The following is a 25,369-nucleotide window of genomic DNA, read 5'->3' as shown; positions in this document are numbered from 1 at the left end:
CCTCATATTCTCTCTCTCTCTCTCTAAAAGGAGAATTTAAATTAAATAAAAAAAAAAACACTAGCATCAAGTAGTAGTGCCACTTCTTTTGCTAACTAGAAAAAAAGAAAATCCTCTATGGTGACTTCTTGCATCAGTAACCTTCTTTTTTGTTTTAGATACCCATTACCCACTCCCATTTGAAGGAGAGCTGAAAGAGTCAGTTTTGCTTTTTATAAGCCACATATATATATATATATATATATATATATATATATATAAGTTACAAAGCTACCTCCTTCTCTTCCCCTCTTATCTCTCCTCCCTTTTCTTTCTCACTCTATGCCTCATGATTCGTTGGATTTGTTAAGTAACCATTGCGTGTGAGAGATATACAATTAAGTCTTTGGGTCTTTGGATAATGGGTTCAATGAAAGCTGTGGTTGCCATAGCACCTACTCTATCAAATTGTTTGGTGTATCTATGTGAAGAAAGGTGTTGGAGTAATTTATTTTTGGAATAAATTTCTTTAACTTCTTTTTGGTACAGTGAACTTAATTGTCTGCCCCCAAGGACTGTGATAGATAGATAGATGAAAGTCCGTGTAGGGGTAAGGCAGTCATTTATTATCTTGCTATGTTTTGACAGTAGGATCTTAATTACCAAGCAGCTCGACAGTAAGGCGATCATTTACCGTCTTGCTGTGTCTTAATAATAGGGTCTTACTGAGCAGCTCGACAGTAGAGGATTCAAATTGTAGAATTTTTTCTTTGCATGTGTTAGCGTATGAATAATAATCACCACCATGCACGTGCTAATGCTGCTTTTTTAACAAATGGGATAAGAAAGTGATAAGAATCGCTAGCCATGGTGAAAAAAAAAATTTTAATATGATATTATATAGAGGAAGACTTTGTATGAGAGAGAGCTACCTAACTTTAAGGGGTGAAACTGAGAAATACCAACCACCATTAATCTATTGAATTTTAACTTACAGTTTCAAGAAAATTTTGAAATTTCATAACACCTGATGTATTTTTTTCATTTTGTCAATGTATGATTATATAATAAAGGAGAAATGTTCTCTATGGGAGTTCTCTATGGGAGAGTGTAATGCCTACGGCCAAACACAAAGGGGAGGTGACATGACCGCCTCGCCCCTAGAAAGGCGGAAATCCCACCCTACATGCTCTCATTGGCCCATACGTGTGCTCCCCCACAAAGAACGCCGACCCTATAATAAAATATTGACTATGAGGATGAGCTTGAGATTTGAGTAATTACTTATCACTTGTTACGTGAACAAATAAATATGGGTGAGGGATGGGTATATTGCACCCTATGCGTCTATCTCTCTTTACCCTCCTCTCCCCATGAAATGACTCTTTTACCTTTCAAAGGGAGAAAAATAAAGATAATCATAGGGTGCTAGCATACGATAAACAGTTAGCATAGCTTGTCTTTTCGCAATGAATATATATCAACTTGATTGATTACTAAGAATATTGAAGGAAACAACAGGTGAAAAAGAGATTTTTTTTCAAGCAAATAATTTCATCTATTTTGATAAGACAATTCTAGGAGGATTGAGGGATCAGCTACCTAACTAAGCCACTGTTGTGATTGGTTAGCTTGATTATATGGATGTGTACTGATTATTCAGGCTAATGCATAACAAATTTAAAGTATAAAAATGAAAATTCAAGTGCCATTCTTCAATTATGTGGTCAACTACCTGGGGACCTCATGGTATTTTAAACTTTTTTCTATTTTATTAATCCCTTTATAGGATCTCACCAATGTTTGATCAAAATCACATTTTCCACTAAATGTGGCAAGTTACAATGAGAGAAAATTGATTTCTTTTTTCAAAATATTTTTTTATTTTTATTTTCTATTTATTTATATTCTTCAATATGGATTTATTTAGATTTGAGTTATTAGTAACTTGTTTAGATATGGTATTGTTTAAACATTTACAACAACAACAACAAACTCAGTCTTATCCCAAATTAATGGGGTCAGCCATATGGATCCAAATAAAACAAAGTAGAGAAAACTGAGGTCTAAACAAAAAAGGGGATTGAAGAGATGGACAAAGAGGGATTGTTTGAAACATTTACTAGTTCAATAAATTCCTCTAAATGTATGGATCAATTTAATGGAATTCGTCTCTTTTGATTGTTTTAATGTTTGCATATAATGCTAACATTTTTAGAAAAAAAAAATCTAAATTCAAACCAGCATAAGGTGATCAATCAATCTGTTTGGTACCATTCATCAATTTAGCAGATTAACCCTATTGATTTTCTTGCGAATTCGAGATAAATATAACAACTCAACCAAGTTAATCATAACTACTCCACACTTTTAATTAATTAATTTATGAAATGAAATCATCAAAATTTTTGAACACCTGTAGTATTTCCTCCATTTCTTTTTAGAGAATGTCCATACTATTAATTTATTATCAACTACTTCAATGTCGAAGTTTACCCAAACAAAAAAATACTTCAATGCCGAAGATTACCAAAAAAAACTACTTCAATATCGAAAGAGGATCACAACTAGAAAGATCTCTGACCTATGAAAGATTATCTGCATCCAAATTTAACATGATATGATGAATATAATTGTCTCTTTTTTAGGTGCTATAACTTGGATCTAATAGGAATGTGCCGATGCAGATTTTCACATGTGCTTATATGTCTTGGTGACTCCAACTCAAGTCTACTTCATGGCAAGGCAACAGTGATGTCAATCTACATAAGGTGATTGACTCGTGATTTAAGGGGCATTTGTCAAGGCGAATTGGTCATGTGAAATGGAAAATTAAAGCTCTCATTCGCAAATTGGAGCTGCTCCAAGAGTGACCTCCTTCCCCAATATCTCGAGCAGGTGAGAAAAAAATTTGGAGTTACTCGAAGTTGAGCTACATCGAGAAGAGATATTATGGCAACAAAAATAGAGGATTTTATGGTTAACCTGTGGTGATTGTAATACAAAGTTTTTTCATGCTTTGGCCCGCCAAAGTAGGTAACAACAAAATCCTCATATTAAAGTTAGCTTCAGGCCTTTGGTCGCAATCTGAAGAGGAGAATTGTTAGGAGATTGTCAATCAGTATTGTAACATATACTCCACAAAAGGAATCGATAATGAAGCTTTGAATCTCTATTAAAGCGGATACTAATGAATCTCTTTGCAGGCCGCCCAATTTGGAAGAAATTAAAACTTTCTTTTGTTCAATGAAACCCCTCAAATCTCTGGGGGCCTAATGGTCTTCCCCCAGCCTTCTTCCAACATTTTTGGGACTTGGTGAGTAGTGATCTATATCAGTTTATTCGGGAATTCTTCTCTCTTGGTGCTTTACCTCCCCACTTGAATGTAAGGGTGTCAAAAGGTAAACTAAACCAGTATAATTGGCCTGGCCCAACCTGAACAAGTCCGATCCAAACTGAATCGATGCCTTAACGGTTCGTCTTCGGTTTCTGGGTTAGAACACAATTCGGTTTCGGCTCGGTTCAGGCTAAACCGATGGGCCACCGATTGTCCTACCCGATAGGACCGAACCTGAACCGAAACCTAAAACCAACCACCAAACCCTAAAAACTCTACCCAATTCCCACCCAAAGCCAGCCTATACCCAGGTTTCAAACCAATCCAAACCGATATCACAAACCGAACCTGAGCCCAACCCGAACCATAACCGAAAAGTCCTTACTGGTTCTATTTCGATTTCCCTTAAACTCACATCGAAACTGAAGAAACCGAACTGAACCGCCCGATTGACACCCTTAGTTGAATGCAACTCTCTTATGCTTCATTCTTAAGGTAAATTAGCCTGGAACAATTGACCATTTTAGGCCCATCAGTCATCTAAGTAATGTGGCGGTGAAGATTGCTACCAAAATCATTGCTACCCATTTGAAGGACATTCTAGAGCATCTCATTTCTCATAATTAATCAGCATTGTCACCAACCAATTGATCTCGGACAATATTCTTTTAGCTCATGAGGTATTTCATTACATTAAGCACAAGCAGAAGGGGGGAAAGAAGTTTGTAGTTTTGAAACTCAACATGACGAAGGCATATGACCATCTTGAATGTGCTTTTATTGAAAGTGTCCTTCTTCGGATGGGATTCAACCGAACATGGATTACTATGGTGATATCATGCATAACCTCCACACGTTTTGTGCAACCTACTTAAGGTCTAGGTGGGCCCGAAAATGCATATTTTCCCTGTTTTGGGCACAATTTTGCGATCGTGTGTCAGGCATTGACTAGTTATATACTGTTGGAATCGTTTTCCGAGCACTATCCAATGATGTAAGATTTGGTCAAAAAATATTTTAATTTTGAGAACAAAGAAAGATAAACCCTAATTCAGTGTCAGGGGAATTCCCAAAAACAATTTTGATTAATGCTCTTGCACCCTTGGGTAGCATTGAGTATTTTACATTTAAAAACATTTTTCCGAACCTTATCAGGGTCATGGTGAGGTTGGTTAGGGGGTCTAACCCTTCCTGAGAGAGAAACTTCATCAATGCACGTCTGATTATCATCATCGTTAGGGGGTGACAAAATTCAGATTCTACACCTGCATATCAAGGTTAAAGATTTAATTTAGGGCAAATTTCACGGACACCCCCTATAACTATTCAAAATGACAAGTACACCCTAAATTTTGCAAAAATATCAACCTTCCCCCTGACGTTAAGCAAGGTTACCCCCAAAAGATAAAATGACAATTTTACCCTCTTAATAAGAGTTACCATCCAAAGTGACAATGTCGATTTTACCCTTTTAGTAAATTTTCCTAAAAATTACTAAGAAATCTATCATCTTCCACATTTCTCTTCCCACTGGAGCGCGTTGAGGCACCTTAGGAGAGCACAACCACCGTGGACGGCCATCACTGCTCCAGCTCCAGCTGTCGACAATCAACTCCTGCGACGATTATTTGCATCAACTCATCCACAAAATAACTTCTAAGCTACCAAATCAGCTTCCATTTTGTTGTTGCAGCGGATCTTACTTCGTTTTGGATCCAAAAATCTAGCGGGAGGAAGTAAGGGAAAGTGAGAACAAAGGAAATAAATAACGGCAAAAGAAGAAGAACAGAGAACTCCATGGTGGCATATTATCCCCACTGGTCTCCATTGGAATATCTTCATAGGCATCAAAGTTAATGCCACTGTAGCCAGGTCGTCCCAGATCAGACCTTGGACCTCCCCAACGATTTCCACCTAAAGCATCATCAAACTTGGTCGATCATTACGGTGGTGTGGAGGAACATAAGACGTTTTTGCAGGACGTGAAGTGCTACCAACTTCTTCTTCTTTCTCCGTTTGCATGTATTTCCCTAATCTCCCTCTCCTCTCTTTCTTTTCTTTTCTTTGCCTCACTTCTTAAGCCTCTGCAACTTTCGACAAAAAAAAAAAAATTCCTTCTACAACTTTGCATCATCAAGCAAGCAAGCATTATTCTCTCTCTTTGTGTCTCACTATTCATCTTAGGCTCAGAGCTTGCGTTTCATACAAGGTTAAAAGAGCAAGGTGGGGTGGAGTTGCAAGAAAGGGGTTGCAAGAGGAAAAAGAAGAAGAAGAAGAAGCCCCATGGCCCTCTTCCCTGTTCTTGCTTCTTCTGCCGTCAATCAAAGAGAAAATGAAAACGGTTTCAGATGTTGGAATACCTTCAGGCATTCCAGTGGGTAAAGCAGATTCAACTGTAGCCAAAATTATTTGACACTCTTTTGTAGGCTCTGCGAGAAGATGGGGCTAAATATGTCAAAACTTTTCCTTTTAGAACATATGATTGAATTCAGAAAGTTAATAGAAAAATGATGTACTCAATAGAAAAACTATAATTCACGGCTCCAACCAGGATACGTTGACTGCAAGAACAAACCAAACTAGATAAGATATTTAAGCCATCTGATATATCAATGCCTACGAGATCAACTAAGTGTTGAGAGTAAAGTTTAGATCACCCAACCAAGTTGATCTTCAGCCTACGAAATTGTGTGGAAACAAAATATCCATGAGCAGCATCTCCCTGTATTTAAAGTAATCATACTGTCTATATTCAGGGGCTACCATATCAGTATGGTACTCCGAGATGTCCTTCTTCCCCTTGGGTTTGGTTGAGTGGGAGAGATAAAGAAATAAAAGAGGTTTAAATGGGGTTTTAGAGAAGAAAATGGGACCGGTGATGGTATTTTGCGTTTCAGGAAACAGAAAAACAAATAGACAAAATGGAAGAGAAAGTGGGTCAGCGGGTTCAGTAGTGTGGAGAAGAAATAAAAGGGGTAAGAGAAGATGAAGAAGATGCAGCGACAGCAGCAACGACAGCGGCAGCGGTCAGTGGCAACAGCAACGGCAACGGTTAGCGGCAACGATAGTGGCAGCAGTCAACGGCAACGGCAACGGCAACGACAAGACGATGAAGAGACTAATTTGTATTTGAGGTTTTAATCTTAAGAATATTATGGGAAGTTCATCATGTGGTAAGGGTAATTTTATCCTTATAAAAAAGTTAACAGTGACTTAATTGTGCAGGCCGTTAGAAATGGATTAAGTTGAAATAAAGTCATAAAGTAAGGGGTATCTGTGATATTTTTGCAAAATTTAAGGTATACTTGCTATTTTGAATAGTTATAGGAGGTGTCCGTGAAATTTGCCCTACCCTTTAATTTATAATGGTACATGGAATATTACTCTTCTTAGTAGTCCTTTTCCTTGTTAGGTGGTTCTCAGGGTTATAAAGGTCCCCTTGTTTTCAATTTTAGAGAAGATAAAGAGGTATGTGCTAAGTCTAGGATGTGACACTTTAGTACGAAATGTGCTGCTTTGACCATCCTAACAAACTCCAACCTAGTTTGCTCTACTCATGTAAAATTTGAAAATTCGTCCAAAATTCGAAGTGTTTATGTGGAGGGTCCTTCTAAGAAAAATTAGCTGAATGGAAGATAGATAATGATAACTGTGTGTTTTGCTTATGTGAAAAGTAGTTACTGTGGCATTTGTTCCTATCTTGTGACTTTACTAAACTCTTGTAGGCGAGAGGAGAACTCGGATCATTATCCTCTCCGATTCCCTACCCAAGATAGTCATCCAGCCTCTCATAGCGGGCGGATATGATGACCTAACCCCACCCCAAATAAACTGCCCGAGTGAAGTTAAGTCGTCATTTCCATCTCCTGTGAGAGAAACTAGACGATTGTACCGGGGGGAACTAGACAGAAAAAATTCAAGGAGAACTAGGTTTACGAACAGGATCCTGGTGGAAGATTCCATTTTCCCCCTTCTGTCTTAACTTCTTTCAGTCTACTCTTTTGTTGAGGATAGAATTGTAGTGATTCTTTGGTTATCTTGCGATAATGTTTTATTTTATTTGATTGCATCATAATCTTGTTATTTACCAAAATGAGAAACCTTACCCTTTCTTTGTACTTCAAAACCTGTTTCACTGGATTTATGACCTTCATTTATCCCCTTGTTCATTTCAATCAGCGAATTCTAAGTTTGTTTTTAAATTATCTCTTGAAGTTTTGAACACCCTTGACATTCCATCCATGGGTACTCTAGTTGTCTTCTGTACTACCAGTTTTTTTTTTTTTTTTGGTTTCTAATAGAAAAGCTGGATGAGCCACTATAATTTTCTATAAAAACAATTTCACGTTTTTTGGGGGTTGATGATGGTATTACAAGAGATGAGGTGAAAGCACACACTAGGAGATTTCTTCTAGGTTTCAAGGCAAGCTGCTAGATGGGGTACTCAACAATAGATGCTTGCATGAACTCATAAGAGTGGCTGAAGCTAATTCCAAAAAAAAAAAAAGTTTCGCGGCCTTGTGAATTCTTTCAGTTATTCTTGGATATTCATCTAATTTCTGCTAGATTTGATAGATTTTCTTTAAGGGTCTATAATAACTCTTTAATGGAGTCACTAGGGTTTGTGGTTACGGAAGCCAGGGACAATGAGTGGAAGTATACTTTGTGTATGGATGTTTTTAACTTGATTTCTTCTCTTTTAATGTAAATTTAGTCTTTCTTTCATAATTTTTTTTTGGATCGAGTTTCCCTCCACCCACGCCCATTCACGAAGGGGCAGGAGAGGGCGGGAATGGGAATTAGGAGGGTGGAACATACTAAAACCCTAGGAGAGGCTTATGAACCCTGAGATGGTGGGTGATCCTCTATGGGTGGAAGAAAACTTTGTCCTTTTTTTTTTATGAAAGAAGAAAACGAACATTAATCAAGTAGAGAGATAATATCGTTTACAAAATCAGATGATGAAAGTCCTATCCTGATCCCACATGCCCTTTGAGCGAGCAGATTAAATAAATGGCAAACCCGAATATCCCCATCATTACAAAAATTCACATAGTGAGTAAAGTTTAAATTTAGAAGAGAGTTTACCCCCAACAAAAAAAAAATTAGAAAAGATATATGTAGAGTTCCAAGGCCATGCAGATCTGAGAGGTTGCTTGATCAATCCCTGCAAATCCTGAGAAATATTCCAAACTTGAGTATTAATCCAACCTAGACTATATACAATCTTTAATCCTTTGAGGAAGCCTCGAGCTTCATCCCCAATGAAATTGTTCGACAAAATATTGTCCAACTTAACCAAAACAAAAATTCTTTGAAACAAAATACTAAAGCCCAACCAAATTTGTTTAGAGATCTATTAGTATATCCTACATATATTAAGATACGAACAGTTACGTGAGGGATATCAAATGATAAGCAAGAGACAGAAGCATTACCATAATGTTCGGTTATGCAATTCATTCCCTCATCCTTGAATGGGGTGATTGATATTGTCTAAAATCTGCTTTGGATTCAGAGCGATATCCGAGAGAGCAATTTGGTTCTTGTGCTTCGAGATGAAATAGAATGTGATTGCAATCACACTAAAAACCCATTTACGAGTAGTTTTGATTGATGACAAGAACTCAAAGATACCTAATAGAAATGGTTTGACTGAAAAAAAGTTGTGTCTTTCAGAAATGAAACCTAAAGGACCTGCAACTCAAATCCTTTTGGTAAAATCATAGGAGAATAGGACATGCCAAATCGATTCTTGGTGAGTATTGCAGAAAGGGCAACATGTGTGCTGGTTGATCCACTTACCGAGGATTTCTCTTACATGTATCCCATTATGCAATAACCTCCATAAAAAACCTTGAATTTGGGATGAATGCGCAATTTCCCCAAAAAAAAAAGTCCACCATTGAGATGTGGGAGAGGGGATAGTGAATTCTAGAGGTACTGGAGGAATTACCTTTGATCTTAGAGAGATACTTAGACAACCAGTTTGGTTGTAAACTGTCCAGAATTAGATAAATGACATCACCAATGATTAGGGCCTTGAGAAATGGGTATTTTGATGACTTCACAGACAAGAGATGAAGGAAATATGTGAGAGAGGAGACTCGCATTTCATGAAGAAGAATCAATGAAGAAGCTTTATAAAAGAATTAATAGTGGGTTGAGCGTCTATTAGAGATAACAATAAACTCTGTGGAGCCCCAGGGGCTCAAACCAAAAGAAATTATCTTGGTTATATCCAATTTTCCAAGAAACCATACACTTGAGGTGGGGGAGCATACTAGCAATACTATTCCATGTCCATGATCCCTATCAGGAAAAAAATAAATATCTTGTGTTGTAGGTAAAAGCTAGCCCAGGGGCAACTAAGATAGTCCCAAAACGATGAGTGAAGGGAAGATCATGATTCTTATGAGGATTGACATCCTCACTCCCTCATGAAGCCCTTTAAAACCATGAGGGTGACATTAAAGCGAACAATATCATGAGACGTATTCCCTAGCCTCATTATTGGTGTCATATGTGGGAACCCCTACTTGGACTGGTAAAGCAACACACGCTCTTCCCTTCACTGGAGGCCTTTGTTATAGGTAAAAAGCAAACCTAGGGGCGACTAAGATAGTCCCACATCAATGAGTTAAGGGAAGACCATGGTTCTTATAAGGCTTGAAGTCCTTACTCCCTCACAAGGCTTTCTAAAATTATGAAGGTGACATTAAATGCCCAGAACGAATCCCTGACCTCATGAGGGAGTGATGACTCCAATCCTTATAAAAATCACGGTCTTCCCGTTACTCACTGATGTGGGACTATCTTAGTCGCCCCTGGGCTAGATTTACCTACAACATCGTGCATTGCACAGGTTTCATACTAGTATAGAGTCAACAAAATTTGTGCGCAATTGACAAATTGTTATCAATCGATTATATTAACACCAATGCTGACATGGTGAAGTATTGAGGGATTTTTCAGACCAGCACAAATATGCCGCTTGCCTCTCACGAAGTTAGTTTAATGTTAAGATACTACTCTATCTCTTGAGGATTTGGGCTCCAATACCAAGTTGCTAATAAGCATATTCCGTTGAGTTTTGACCCACATTGGAATAAGCTTGACTAATTCAGTTCAATGGCATGGACAATACAGCAGCGCTCAGTAGCTTGTAGCATCCAAGAACTGTTGACACGACATTAACATTTTTCTCACTATTTATGAAGCCCTACAGCAGCAAAGAAATTTTAATTTTGTGAAACAACAGTTAATTTGTAAAAGTGATGGCAGTAATAATAATCAAACATTTTTCAAGTCTAAAAGGCTTGCACACAAGAGAAGCAAACTGGCAGGGAGGGGGGAGGGGGGAGGGGGGGGGGGGGAGAAGAACAAAAAATGCATCAGAGACTAAATGGCTTCTGGACAAGACAAGCAGACTAGCAGAGAGCAGAAAAACCATTGAGGAAGTACGAGTAGTCCACAGATAAGAGCAGAAAAACATTATCCACCCCCATCAAGACAATGTTTGAAGAGATTGTTTCAAATGAGTTGAAGTGGTACTTCATTTACATCGATGCATTTCACTTAGAGATTTTGTGTCATATCAAATGGATCAATCTCTGAGGTAGTGCCCGTGAAACTGCAGGAACAAGTAAACCCAAATTAATGCACCCAAAGAGGATATTAGAAACTAAAGAGAGAAAAGGGGTGGGGTAAGATAAAACTTCAAAGTTTTTTTCCAACATACTACAGAAAAGTACAAAGAATTTACCTTAGAGAAGTGAAGTTCACCAGCCAAAACACCAGAGCCCAAAATTAACTTGCAGTTTGTTTCATAATTTTAATTTTCTCTTGCTTCATTAACAGATATTCCCTTCTTGTAACCCTTTAAGATTAGGGACTCTGAGGGGTAACTTGGTCCAAAAACAAAAGTAGAATTGCAAAACCCAGAATAACTTGCAGTCTGTTTCTTCTTATTTTCATTCTCTTTGCTTCATTAATGATATTCCCTTCCGGAAAACACTTCCAAAAATAGAGTTTTTGACAGTAACTTGGTTGAGTAGAAAAGTAAAACTGCAATGCCCACAATAGCGCAGTTTGTTTCTTCATATTTTCATTTTCTCTTGCTTCACAAAATGATATTTCCTTCCTGAAACCACTTCAAGAATAGAATTTTTGACAGTAACTTGGACTGAGTAGAAAAGTAGAACTGCAAAGCCCACATGAACTTGCTGTTTGTTTCTTCATAATTTTCATTTTTTCTTGCTTCATTAAATGATATTGCCTTCCTGAAACCACAATTCAAGAAGGGATTCTGAGTGGTAACTTGGTCCACGTAGCAAAATAGAGTGGCACGAATCTCTTAAAAAGCAGTTGCTTTTATTTTTATCCTACGAATCAACGTCTGGAAGAGGAGAGATCAGGTCATTCAACTCTATGAAATCTCCCTCCAGGATTACCGAATTGGATATTAGCTGATCAGTCATGATACCAACACATATGGTGCTGCGGCTGCTGCCACTGACAATTCCATTGGAGGATTCCACCTACATAACATCCTCATGATAAGTTAGGAGCTCAGAAATATTCTAGCAAGGCTGAAAGAGCAGATGACTCTTATAGAAGCGCATACAACTGGATTCATTCCAAGTTCCACTGGAAACTTAAATATGTTCACACTACATCAAGAATATATGGTTCCTGCTTCTAATATGCTTATCACCAGAAAACAGATCAAATCTGATTCACAATTTTCTGAGAAATAAATGCAATAGCTATGATGTGATTATTTGCTTCCATGAAACACTCAAGAGTAAGATTTCCAGGGAATATTACATCTTGGCTGAATGAAATCAAAGTCCCACATGGATTGGAGTGTCTCAACTGGAGTGTGTAGGTAAATAGCCGTATCAGCATTACCATGCAATACATGACTTAAAACCCCTCCATAGGAGGAGGTTTGTTCTTCTTGGGGGTAGAAATTGAAGATAGGAAATAAAACACCAAAGGTTGGGGAAAATAAGTTCAGGGAGACAGGGAAATAGTGAGTGGTTGCAATGATAAATAGATGAAGAACAAAAGAACATAACATAATATTAATTTTCAATATGGTATATCATGTTCTAGTAGAACACGCACACACACCAAAAAAAAATCTTGTAGACAAAAAATTTTAAGTGGCCTTACCAGCTGATCTAGTTGTGGAATAGTCATGGGGAACCGAAATCCATCATCAGAAGCTTGTTGTGCAAGAATTGAATCACATGGCTCACTGGTTGATTTCATTGGTAACCCCTGGATGTCATTGTCAGTGCCAAAAGATGTCTCTGCATGCACTAAAACTTCACCAATGCCAGCCACTAAAACTTCACCAATGCCAGATCCTGAGGCTCTATCGTGTTGTTTATTATGTGCATCCACATCAGTGTTATGCATTGCAGCAATACTTTTGTCAATGCAAGAACTTGGGATATGTTCTGCAATCTTATTTCCAGGATGAGATTTGAAGAATACTCGACATAGAGTAAAAGAGTCCTGCACATGAATTCCTAGGTTGAATTGAAGACACATATAACCTTCTCGGCTCAGTAAGAAATAATTCCATTGGCCCATTGGATATGAAGAACAGAAAACAATCACACCCTGTATTCCCAACAGGTTCTTATAATTTAGTGCAGGAATGAAATCATTAAGGATATTATCAAACAATTATGAGAATGATGATGGACAAAATTAAGACTCTTTTGTTCAACCACTTACTGCCAAAATGATTACACTGTTTTCTTATTCTGGCATAAAGATCAGCAGAACAAATAATGATTATTATAGACGGACAAGAGAAAAAATAAAAAGAAAATGGGCAAACGGTGATACTTGATCATGTTGAGCACGTACTTTCATCGATATGTTATATCCACATCTGCACTTTATGGTCTGACAAGATGACAATCATGAAGAGATAGATCACAATAAATACTCCTCTCTCAGGGAGTGAGGTGGAAATAGGAGCAGGGTTGGAAAATAAAATCTTAAAAATGGAAGAAGCAACGGAAACGAGCACATACCTAGATAACATGATACTTAAAAATGTATGTACTGTTGTATTTAAAATGGTAAGAAGAAAATGCATTTATTTCTTTCTTAAATCCTTATTAATTATTATATTTAAATTTTTTGGGGAGAGGATTCTCTGAACTTGTGGTATAGGGGAGTGCGCCAATCAAGGGGTGATTTGGCAGTTAGTTAATAGGGGGCTGGGAGGAGAGAGAAGCCGCTGACGTAGCCCATGATGGCAGCTCAGAGAGACTTTCCTAGTGTTTTTTAAGTGATGGCTGTACCTTGAAGTTTGATTTGCTGAGATCCATTTTATCTGAAAAATTCAACGACCAATTAAGGTTCTTTACCAAACATTCAGAGCCAGTATCCACACAATATTAATTCATTGCTCACAATTTCATAAAGCCTAGCTAACCATACTCCTAAAGGATGGCCTTTTCATTTCAAGATACCAAATGTTGACATCTCTCATTATTTGGATGGTTGGTCCAACTCATAGGATGTTTCCTTTCAAGATTCTCCAAACTAATTGTCGTGAAGATTGAACAGGGAGAGGAATAAAGGAAATGGGCGATAAATCATTACAAATTTTGATAATACTCCATTAGAATAGACTAGTTTAGAGATCCAAAATGATAAAGAGCAATATTTGTAACAAAACAAGATGCAAGGCACCTCCTTTCACCCATTTTAAGTAGTTACCTATGTTGAGGTTGTGGTGTCTTGATTTCTGATGATGACTGCTGTGTGGAGCCTCCGGTTACTATATGGGTATTTTGGTAAATTTCCTGTATAGGGTTTTCGCTATAAATCTATAGCGAGAGTTCTTTCTCTGCATTGAAAAATCTGAGAGATGTGTGAGGAACGAGCGACTGTAACCCTATTCTCCATTGATAGTGAAACAGATCTCATCTCACCGTGGACGTAGGCAACCTTGCGAACCACGTAAATTCTTGTGCGCATTGTGTGATTGTGTTTGCGATTTCCATTCTTCTCTACATTGTGTTAGGTTTTTTTTACAACCTACTGGTTAAACCTTTTTTTATTCGTACTTACTAATTTCTGAAGATTATTAGTCAAAGAATATCAAGATAGAAATTGACAAAAGCAATGATATAATGAAGTAAATTACCACCAAAAAGACTGAAAGAAACTGGAGAAAGAATAGAAAATAAACATATAGCTAAGAGAGGTAACTTGTATATTTCAATTATTTAATTCGATTAGTACTTATCTCTGCCTTCTCTTATTACTATCTTCTTGTATTGGAAGTTGGCTAGATTTTCAGATGTGCTTCTTTCTCATCTTATAGGTGATCTAATTTCTTCTTTTCTAACTGTTGAGTTATGTTACCCGATATTATAAGGGTAGTTTTGGTATTTCTGTATTTTTCTCCTTTTATTTCCCTCTACCTATCATAGTCGGCTATACAGGGTTAATTATGTAATTTCAGTCCTTTCATGAAAGTTATAAATACAAGGGCTGAATAATCACATCGATTATTCTAGCCATTCCTTCAATACTGTTTTGTTAACATGGCATCAAAGCCAAATATTCTCTGATCTAGGTTTTCAAAACCCACCACCCTCCCTTCGAATTTTTCCCTCCTTCCCTCGAGCTTCTTCCCTTCTTCTCCCATCAGGGCAGCACTCAGATCGATAGGTGCTGAGTTCTTGTCTGCGATTTGGAGATTTCCTTTTTTCTTTGAAGAACAGGCCTCTACAGATATTTTGGCTGCTTCTTTCCTTGTGGAATCTTCATCAGATATTGTTCTCAGCCTCTATCCCCTTCGTCAGCTTGTTTGAAGACCCCTCCCCCTTATCGATCTCTCTTCTTACGGTTTTTTTCAAAACCCTGACACTAATCGATCTAGGGGTCGGGCTGCTAGTTACTGCTGCACCTGTTTGGCATACTTGCTGCCTCCATTCGACATCATTCCCAGCCTTCATATCTAGGATTTTTTGCTCCAATTCAGCCATCTTCTCTTGGGGTCGAATTTTCCCCATATCGATTCCAGGATTTTTGGAGTTCTTTGGCTGATTGCTCCTTTATTGAAGAACTTGGTTGCCTGCTGCAATGACGGGATTTGATTCTTCTTCAGCCTCTTCTGGGCTTGATGGACAGCCCCAGACACAATTTCTTCCCCTTGCTGCACCTATCAAACTTGATGGCTCCAACTACCTGAAGTGGTCTCGGTCTACCTATTTGACAATAGCTGGCCGTGGCCTTACTGGCCATATTCTCGAGACAACGAAAAAGCCAGAGGAAGAAGGTTCTCAGCTCAACAAATGGTTATCTAATGATGCAATGGTGATGTCCAACTTGATTCATTCTATGCAAGGGGATATCTCCGACAATTTTCTCCTTCTAGACATAGCACATACTATATGGAATGGTGCCAAAGAGACTTATGGTCGCACTGGAAATGATGCACAGGTCAATGAGATTAGAAAGAAAGCTAATGCAACTACCCAACAGAAGCTCTCCGTCTCCAAATACTATGCTGCCCTCAAAAACTTGTGGCAGCAATTGGATCACTACTCCGACTATCAGCCCTCTACTGCTACTGATCTGGCTGCCTATTGCAAACATGTTGACAAAATACGTGTCTATGATTTTTTGGCTGGCCTAAATATGGAGTATGACCCTATTCGGGTGCAAGTGCTTGGCCAATCTCCTTTTCCCACACTAGAGCAGGCCTTTGCCTTGGTTCATAATGAGGAAACTCGTCGAGCTACTATGTTGCATTCTTGTACTATTGATCGCTCTACCTTGCAAGCTGCTTCCAGTGCTCCTTCTATTACCACTACTGATGGTGGTACTGCTGCCCCAAAAGGGCCTGTCAAGTGTGAACACTGCAACAAGCTCTATCATATTAAGGCTCAATGCTGGAAGCCCCATGGGAAGCCTGCTGATTTTGAAGAAAAGAAAGGCCATGGGAAGTCTAAACCCAAGGCTCTTCTGACTGATTCTCCTACCACTGCTGCTGCTGCCCCTTCATCTGACATTGGGCTTACTCAGGATGAGCTCCTAGCTTTCCGTCGCATGGTCTAGGCCTCTTCCGCTGCCCCTACTACGGCATCTGCACCTGCTGCCCATCCTGGTTCTCACTTTGCCTAAGGTATTCCAGTCGGTAGTCTGTGTGCATCGTCTGTATCCAGTCCTTGGATTATAGATTCCGGTGCCACTAACCACATGGCTGGCTCCTCCCATGTGTTTCACCTTTATTCTCCATCTTCTGGCAAAGACAGTGTTCGATTGGCTAATGGTTCCCTTTCTCCTATTAATGGAAAGGGTTCCATACGCTGCTCTCCTACCCTTTCCTTAAAATCTGTTTTGCATGTTCCCTCCTTTTCCACCAGCCTTCTCTCTAATAGCAGCCTTACTAAAGATCTGAACTGCAAACCAACTTTTTTCCCTTCTTATTGTGTCATACAGGATCTGGAGACGGGGCACACGATTGGGGGTGGTAAGATGCAAGGTGGTCTCTACTTCCTTGACACAAGTCAGCTTTCTACTTTGCATTCGACTTCCTCTTCAGCTCATCATTTACAGTCCACCTCGTCACCTGAACTTCGGCTCTGGCACTGTCGGCTTGACCACCCATCCCTTAGTACTTTAGCTTTTTTGTTTCCCAACTTGATCAAGCAATGTAATAGGAATGAGTTTTTATGTGAGGCTTGTGTTTTGGCCAAACAGACTCGTTCCAGTTATTCCTCATTAAATAAAAGAAGTGATTCTCCTTTTGCTTTAGTTCATTCTGATGTGTGGGGCCCTGCCCGTTGTACTTCCATTTCAGGTCATAGATGGTTTGTCTCCTTTATTGACGGTTATACTCGTACCATCTGGGTATACATGATGAGCCATAAAAGTGAAGTCTTCCGCTGTTTTCAATTTTTTCATCATATGGTTCAGACCCAATTCAATGCCAACTTGAAAATTTTACGAAGTGATAATGGCAAAGAATACATGGAGGGTTAGTTCCAACATTATTTGGCTGAACATGGTATTGTCCATCAGACCAGCTATGTTGACACACCTGCCCAAAATGGGGTTGCTGAAAGGAAAAATCGACATCTCCTTGAAGTGGCCCGGGCCATTATGTTTGCACAGCAGGTTCCTTTCCAATACCGGAGTGATGCCATTCTTACCGCTACTTATCTCATCAACCGTGTACCTACTTGTGTCCTTGATGGTCGTTCCCCAGTTGACCTCCTCCAGGGTTCCTCCTCCTTTGTGGTTGCCCCCAAAGTTTTTGGTTGTGTCTGCTATGTTCACAATCATCATCCTCATGGAAAATTTAATCCACGGAGCATTCAGTGTATTTTTTTAGGCTACTCTGCGACCCAGAAAGGATACAAGTGTTATCATCCACCTACTCGCCATACTTTTGTCTCCATGGATATTGTCTTCCATGAGTCCTTAGCGTATTATTCTTCGACACCTCTTCAGGGGGGCTATACAGGGTTAATTATGTAATTTCAGTCCTTTCATGAAAGTTATAAATACAAGGGCTGAATAATCACATCGATTATTCTAGCCATTCCCTCAATACTGTTTTGTTAACACTAACCTATGTTTACTGGAAATTTTCTTTTGCAAAAGTTGAGAACTTAAGGAGGGTTGCAATGAAACTTGAAAGGAAATTGTTCGATCTACTGCACGCTGGGTTATTTCTTGAATTCATTTTTAAGGAGCAGAATTAATTTAAGGGAAATATGACATCTAACAATATCAGGGTTGTAAACATAAATGTTGCTATAATAGACAAAAACTTATCTACAGACTAATTAGTCAAAATCTAAAACGGACAACATGCACCACAACCAGCACATTTTTCATCCACAAACCTATACCAGAAGATTCATTTAGGTGGAGTTCACCCACAGCTCCCTAAGCAGGGAGAGAATAGGATTGGGGGCAATTAATTCCTCATTGCATAAATGATGTAAGACAGCCTATAGTCGGACTACAAAGGAATGATGGTGGAGAGTAATGTAGTCCTAGATTGGTAGGAGACCAACTAGGAGCTAGTAAACCAGGATCTGTTATGAACAAGTGAATCGGCTAGATCAAAATAGGGTTAGGGTTTGATGTGTGGGTTATGTCAAATTGAGGTAGGGGAGTCTATCAGTGAAGGTCCTGAGATGTTTTAATGGAGGGAAGTATGCTGATTTGAATTAACAGCAATTTAGGGTTAAGGTTTGGGTTTTTGAAATTGTAAAATAGGAGAATCTAGGGTTTAGAGTGGGAGGATGGGGCTAGGGTTTGGATCGAGTGCTATAGGGGCAGGAGTGGAGAGTTTGATCTAAAAAAGGAGGGATTTTACTGGCTGGTTTGGTCTGGGCAGAATTTAGGTTATGGGAATGTTGTTCAATGATGGAGGGGATGTTAGGGTTTGGTGGTTTAGAGGATTAGAAGAAAGATGGGAATGGGGATGCTTCCAACTTACTTGTAATAGCAGAAAATTATTGGCAGCAGCTTGTTGATGGAGGAACTTGAATAAAAATTGAATCTTTGACTAAACTAGAAAGTAGAACTTGAATAGAACCACCCGGGCTTCACACCGCAAGGTGTTGATTGGATCAAACACAAGACAATCTTCAAAGAACAAGACAAGTTGCAGCAGTTTGCAAAGCAGAATTAATTTTCAAAAGGGGAGAGTGAGGTGCTCCACGATTTCTATTGCTTATATAATGGCCCAAGGGCCTTACTCCTATTCAGCCTAGGAGTATGAAAACTCCTAGCCGGCTAAACATTATTCCACCTCCCTTCTAAATTTGTGGGAGTGTAGACCCAAAAGAAAAAAAGAAAAGAAAAATTACATTAATTAAAGTGGTGACTTAGGTCACTTAAATTGAACCATCGGTTCAAACTACCTTTGGACCGGTTCAATTTAAAACATGAAAATAAACTAAGCATAGAGTTAATCCCGTATGCAACCTATGTACCTCTACTTTAGGCCCATAAAAGTGACCTATTACATAAAAAACCCATGGGACCAAAGGCCCAACATGTATATAACCCAACCCTAGACTTATTCCTAATAAAACAAGCCTATTTTGGTGATGAATCTGCATCAGAGAGCCTTTCATCCCATGATAGAACAAAGGGACAGATGAAATTCCGGTATAAATAGACTAAGGAATCCGAAAAGCGAGGATTTCGGATAAAGAATACATGGGAGGCATTTTGATGCAAGGCAGATAGCTCTTTCCCACTTGTGGACACATGTGGGCTGTCCTTTTTGCTCTTTTCTTTTTTTATTTTGTCTTATCATTTAGTATTTTGAGTAATCCTAGTTGGATAAGGATTTGTAGTTTTAATTGGTTCAGGAATTTATATCCTAATTTCTGTTTTATTTCTAATTTGTTTTGTTTAATCCAAATAAAATTTAATTAAGTCAACATAGGATTTGTGTTTTATTTAAATAGAGAACTTATTCCTTACAGGATTAAGGTTATAATTCATAACCAGATTGAGCAAAAGAGTGCTGCCCATGGGCTACATATAATGGTATAAGATTCTTTTTCATATTGTGGGTTTATGGTATTGCACTGGTCAGAAAACTCTTCCCAGGGTTTTTGAGGGTCAAATCCCTTTTTTCCTCAGTTCCTATTCTAATTTGGGTTAATCAATCCCAGCAGAAATCAATTAAGTCCTCCCGACATTCAATCATAGAAGTCAGTTAAGCTACTTTTTTTTTTCAGGTTAAACTTCTACTAACATTCTTCTGAGTGGCTGCAAATTTCAGAACATACATTGTGATTGATTGGATCAATTCTAATTCTGTTTCTGTCCTAGCATTGTTCTTTTCTCTGGTAAATCACATGGCTCCCCCATATTTCTGTCTTACTCTCATACACCACAGATTGATTGGTTTTCTTATGAAGAGATTAGTTTTTCTGGGACTGCAGGATAAAACCCATAAACCACACCTTTTCCATCAATGGAGATTTCAATCTTTTATAATCACCCAATTCATTAGTCCTCTACAGTCCATTCAATTGAGTCTAGTCTCCTTTAGTCCACATTCTAAAAGAATATAAAAAAAGGATATATTTTCTCTCTAGTTTCTACTCTCTTTTCCTTTTGTTACTGGAAATCCTATTCTTAGTACAACAAGGAATACAGGAGTTTTCTCCCAGCATAACATTTTCAATTATGTTGGTAATTTTTCTAGAAAAATGAAGTTTGAGGTGAGGGTGGAGAAGTTTGGCAGCCAAGACAACTTCAGGATTTTGCAAAGAAGGGTGAAGGGCTTCCTTGTATAACTGGGGTGATGCAGAATTCCAGCAAGAAGAGAAGACAAGCATATTGTTTTGGGTTGGTTCAGTTTTCAGGGTCAACCTGAACCTATGGTTCAATATTGGTTCAAGTTAGAGTTAATTTAAAGTCCCCAATGGTTGTGAGTAACTCAGCAGTTGACTCAAGCAATGAGGTTTAGATTCAGCATTGAACCAGGAATAGTCCTCCCATTGAGGGACTTAAAACAGTACCAAAGGAAGAACTATCACAGTCAGCAAACTCAGCAACAGCCTGGGTTAACACAGCCATAGAGAGCCTTGTGCCCTGGTGTGCTCTTTAAATCTGTTAGTTGCTATTTCGATAGTTACTAACTCTATTTTGGCAATATGCTATTTTCTGAATTTATAAATCAAAATTGCTATTTTGCTTTCTATATTAGGGTTCCTAATCACTGAATCTGGAGTTTCCTTTAATTTTTCTAATTCCTAATTCCTTAGGTGACATAGACTCCCATCAAGGGGCCAGCAGAGGAGAGTTCTAGCAAACCTGACAAGACGAGTGATGAAGATTGGGAGATTTTCGAGTTTGTCTTGGATTGTTTTACCCAATATTATAGAGGAAGACCCAACATTGGAGTTGTGTTGGAGAAGCTCTACATGGGTATTTACACCAAGGACGTTGACAAGACTATCATTTCCATTTGCACTTACACTCGAGCTTTCATTTAAATAATGTGCTCAATATACGTAATATGAAGAAGCAAGTACTTTCCATCGAAAAGTTTGTTAAATACACCAAGTCCTTTTCTATTTGTATTAGTTTTCAATAATCACTACTGTTGAATCACTTTAGGACAGCCACCTCAGCAAATCGATGGGGAGGTTTAGTTGTCCTTTTTCATTACTTTTTATTTCTTTTTCAGCACTATAAAGCAATGTAAAGGCTTGGTTGAATGAAATTTAGTTGATTTAGTCTAAAGGTTGTTGTCTCTTTTGTCTCTCTCTCCTCTTTTCCCCCCACAACGATTTCTCTTTCCCTTCTTTCCTGTCTCTCTCTCACCCACCAATCTCCTCTGTTCTCCCTCTTTTTCACCTTTTCTGCCATCAATTTGATCCACCACAGCAGATCATCCATCGATCTGCATCAGAATCCTAATGTAGGATGTTCATGACACTGACCTACTTAAAATGCATCTCAAAGGCAAATTCTGCCATGTGTTACATTCGCACGTCAAAACACCCGATAAGGGCAAACTACGCAGTACATACCACGTTTAATCACACTGTCTACTCAAAGACAAAGAACGGATTCTTCTATAAAAGGCTAAAGGCTTCAATTATCAAAATGAGCTTCTGATAATTCAGCTTAACACTTCCTAAAGAATGCTTAGTGCAGAGCCTGCTGAACCTTAGTGCTTCCCACCAGGATGGAGCAAAATGTGGTTGAGGGATTTGAGCCATATACATCTGGTAGTATTGACTTGACACCTCTTGCTTTCAATTTTTCCAATGCCATTAGACTACAAGGGGATAGTTTGTTGTTGAACGGTCAGGGACTGGCACAATGACAATGACATCAGACAAGCAGAAAGAAAACACCACAAGTAAAACCTCGGCTAGTGGAGTCATGAATCAATCTTCATGCAACACTACAAAGATAGATGAACCACCCACCATAATGAAATGACGTTCCAGTTACTACTCCATGTCCTATAATCTTCTGCAAAGGGAGGGGGAATAATACAGTGCTAACCTTGAACCAGTGAAGTCCGTAGGTGTAGGGGCAACTCAGATATGTACGAAATCATGGTTGAATGGTCTAGTTGTCAAGGAGAACAAGTCTGTAAAATCTTAGGTTGATCTAATGGTCAGATTTTAGGATATGGGATACTCTCAAAGATAGTAAGTAACCAAAAACAGAAATTCAGATTTAGAAACTAATAGGAAATAGCAACCAAAAACCAGAATTTAGAAAGCCAAAATCGAAAATATCAAGGAGTTAATAAAATAGCAAGTAGCTGAAATAAAATTTTCAGATTTAATAACTCATAGAAATAGCAACTATAACCCCAAATAGAAACATAGAATAGATTTAGTAACCAAAGAGAACTGAAATAACAAGTGAATCAGATTTAGTAACATTTAAAAAAATAGAAACAAATGACGGAAAATATGTTGTAACAGCACATAGAAATCAGTAATCAATGCCTAAAAGAACTGTGAGGCCCTTCACCTAACTATGGAGAAGCTTTCTCACTAATTCCAACCTTAGTAACCCACCAAGGTTACCCTATTGCATCCCACAGTAGAGCAGTTCTGAATTCCACAAAACCATGCTCTCTCACAAAACTCCACAAGCTCATGGCTAATCTTTTTTCTCAAATTTTTTGGGGTAGTGTGATCCCCTACTCCTTTTTTATAACTTCAAATGAAATAAGCAAAATAGGAAACCCCCATGTATGGAAGGAGGATTGTAGCATATCCATCCAATCCACTAAAATAGAAACTAACACTGATCTACATAGGCCTTATCTTAAATCCCTAATATTTGGGCTTAAAAATCTAGTCCATTACAATATAAATCCCAAAAATAAGCAACCCATGGCCCATATAACCCATTGGACACTCAAAATTAAGCCTATTGGTCAATTATTGGTTCAATTTGACCCAACTGAGAGTCCGGATCCTCTCCAGTGCACCAGTGAGTGCAGCGCACATCGAACGGCTATAGCTGTCTAGCATGCGCCCCTAGGACAGCTCCAGCCGTCCGATGTGTGCTACACTCACTGGCACGCTGGAGAGGATTTTTTGCCCCAACCGATGGCCTAGTTTTCTGTTGGCTTCTTGTTCTTCTGAATTGCATCAAGGAAGGATATTTTAAGTGGCAAGAGACAAGGTGTCCCTAAGCCATGGACTCATTGGTGATTCACTCAACTCTCACAAAATAAGCAATAGGCATGGAGTGCACACCCAAAATGATTACAGCACCCTGTCACGCCCAGCCTACCCTTTCCAACTGATTCCTTCGCCTGGTGATGACATCGTAACAGTCAGTAGTTTAGACGATGCCATAGTGCTCTCACAGAGTACCCACCCCTACAAGTTTTATCCTGCTGTCCACTGCGTACATTAAAACAAATGCATACAGAACCTTATTAAGATTCCTAAAGGGGTCCCTAATTAACAGAATCTCAGTATCCACTAAAGACACTAAACCTCCCTAAATACTGGAAGCCTCCTCCTTGGCAATTAGATCAGAAGAAAAAAGCCAGTTGATAATACACGATCCCCAAACCAAACTAGCGATGACTACTTAGCCAAATACCTAAATTTCACGTTCAGCTACAAACCTACAACATTTTCGAAACCTAAAACAAAATCGAGCATCTCACAACAACCAAGCCAAAATTTTACTCTCTTCAATCGGAAAAAAATCATATTCAAGAGAAAGGAACGGGAGATAGGAATTTTCCTCTAACCTTGAGATGGTCGACGAGTGCATACTCATAGAGAACCCAATCAGTCTTCATTGTAAGCGACGAATTCCTGCGGTAGAACACGAAAGTATTTCTTTTCCCCAAAACAGGTCCTTCTTTCCCACCCAGGATATCCCGTGCTCGTCCTTTCATCTTCCAAAACCCACCTCTAGCCTTCCTCCTCAAACGTTCAGTAGATACCTTTGCCGTAAAGCAATACCAATGCTTCCTACTCCCACCGCGACCGTAAGGAAAGCACGCAATTTCAGGAAGGTCGCAAGGATCGTAGCCATACAAATCAATTTCCTTAACCATAACTAATCCAAAAGGCGAGAAATTGACATCAGAAATAGAAGGAAAAGAGAGATCACACTCATGACGCTCGGCACAGTTGTTCTTGTTAGTAAGGTAGTAACAGAGAAGCTGTTCCTCGGTAGGATAGAACCGAAAACCAGGTGGGATTGAGATCGGAATTGCTCTCACGTTCTTAGGGTTAGGGTCTCCCATGAATGGGAGACTGAGATCGTTGATTCGCTTCTTCTATTCCGATTCATAAATATAATACGAGAGCGAAGAGGTTAAAAGACCTGGCACAAACCAGAGAGAGAGCGGGGAAGTGAAAGCGTGCTTGGGAAGCTTCAACTATTTTAATGGTGGGGGCGACCTTTTATCGTTGACAGTTTTGTGTTTCAAGTACGGAAACAACACGTGTTGAAATGGCAGCTTATGATTGGCTAAATGACGAAGATTAAGAACCGGGACTCCGGATTTTATGGGAAAGAACGATGGCATTGATGGGAATGTATTGGGTTTTGTTTCTGTGTGTCTCGTATCATTTCCAATAATTAAATGTGAGACTGTGTTGGTCGGATTTTGGTATTATATACGTCAAGGAGGAACAATCTTGTGTCTCATGTCAAGCCACGTGTTTCTGGAAAGGTTAACGTCAGAAGCCATGTCATTCAGAATCTAAATGTGATAACAATATGACGTGGCTAGATGCTTCCAATCAAATTTCAGGAAATTTGGGGCATTTGATTTTTTCCCGAGCTCTACTCTCTAGATTACGCGTTTTCCGTGTGGGGCCACCCCTCATGGGAAGATTCCAGAGACCGTCAGGCGGCTAGCAAAACCCTGTTAGGGGGGGTGTGTGTGTTTTCGTTGTCTTAAGCCCCGTTTGGAAAGTTATATGGACTTCGAAGATATCCATTAAAAGTTCATGTTTTCATAAATCATTTTGTTGCAAAAGTTGTGCGCAGGAAATTGTCCCTGGTGATGCT

The 25,369-nt window shown here is 38.9% G+C and overlaps 1 protein-coding gene across 1 annotated transcript; it reads right to left on the bottom strand.

Annotated features, from left to right (window-relative positions):
- Nucleotides 1-11,431: 11,431 nt before the first annotated feature.
- LOC122660833 (NAC domain-containing protein 68-like) lies at nucleotides 11,432-24,669 on the bottom strand. Its single transcript, XM_043856079.1, has 3 exons — nucleotides 24,093-24,669; nucleotides 12,497-12,844; nucleotides 11,432-11,856 (listed from the first exon to the last, which is right to left on the bottom strand). Exons 1-3 carry the CDS (start codon nucleotides 24,594-24,596, stop codon nucleotides 11,701-11,703), a joined length of 1,008 nt encoding a protein of 335 aa, XP_043712014.1. The 5' UTR covers nucleotides 24,597-24,669; the 3' UTR covers nucleotides 11,432-11,700.
- Between the last annotated feature and the right edge of the window lie 700 nt (nucleotides 24,670-25,369).

The sequence above is a fragment of the Telopea speciosissima genome, chromosome 5 (genome assembly GCF_018873765.1).
Source record: "Telopea speciosissima isolate NSW1024214 ecotype Mountain lineage chromosome 5, Tspe_v1, whole genome shotgun sequence".
Lineage (NCBI taxonomy): Eukaryota > Viridiplantae > Streptophyta > Magnoliopsida > Proteales > Proteaceae > Telopea > Telopea speciosissima.
Note: the sequence above shows the minus strand (reverse complement) of the source record. Positions and strands in the feature narration are given on the sequence as shown.

What these genes read in the sequence shown, in the direction of transcription:
- LOC122660833 (XM_043856079.1), bottom strand. Translation starts at nt 24,596, where the DNA reads ATGGGAGACCCTAACCCTAAGAACGTGAGAGCAATTCCGATCTCAATC. An exon ending in CACTCGTCGACCATCTCAAG is followed by an intron (nt 12,845 to 24,092) that starts GTTAGAGGAAAA and finishes ATTCATGTGCAG; the next exon opens with GACTCTTTTACTCTATGTCG. An exon ending in TTCCACAACTAGATCAGCTG is followed by an intron (nt 11,857 to 12,496) that starts GTAAGGCCACTT and finishes GATGTTATGTAG; the next exon opens with GTGGAATCCTCCAATGGAAT.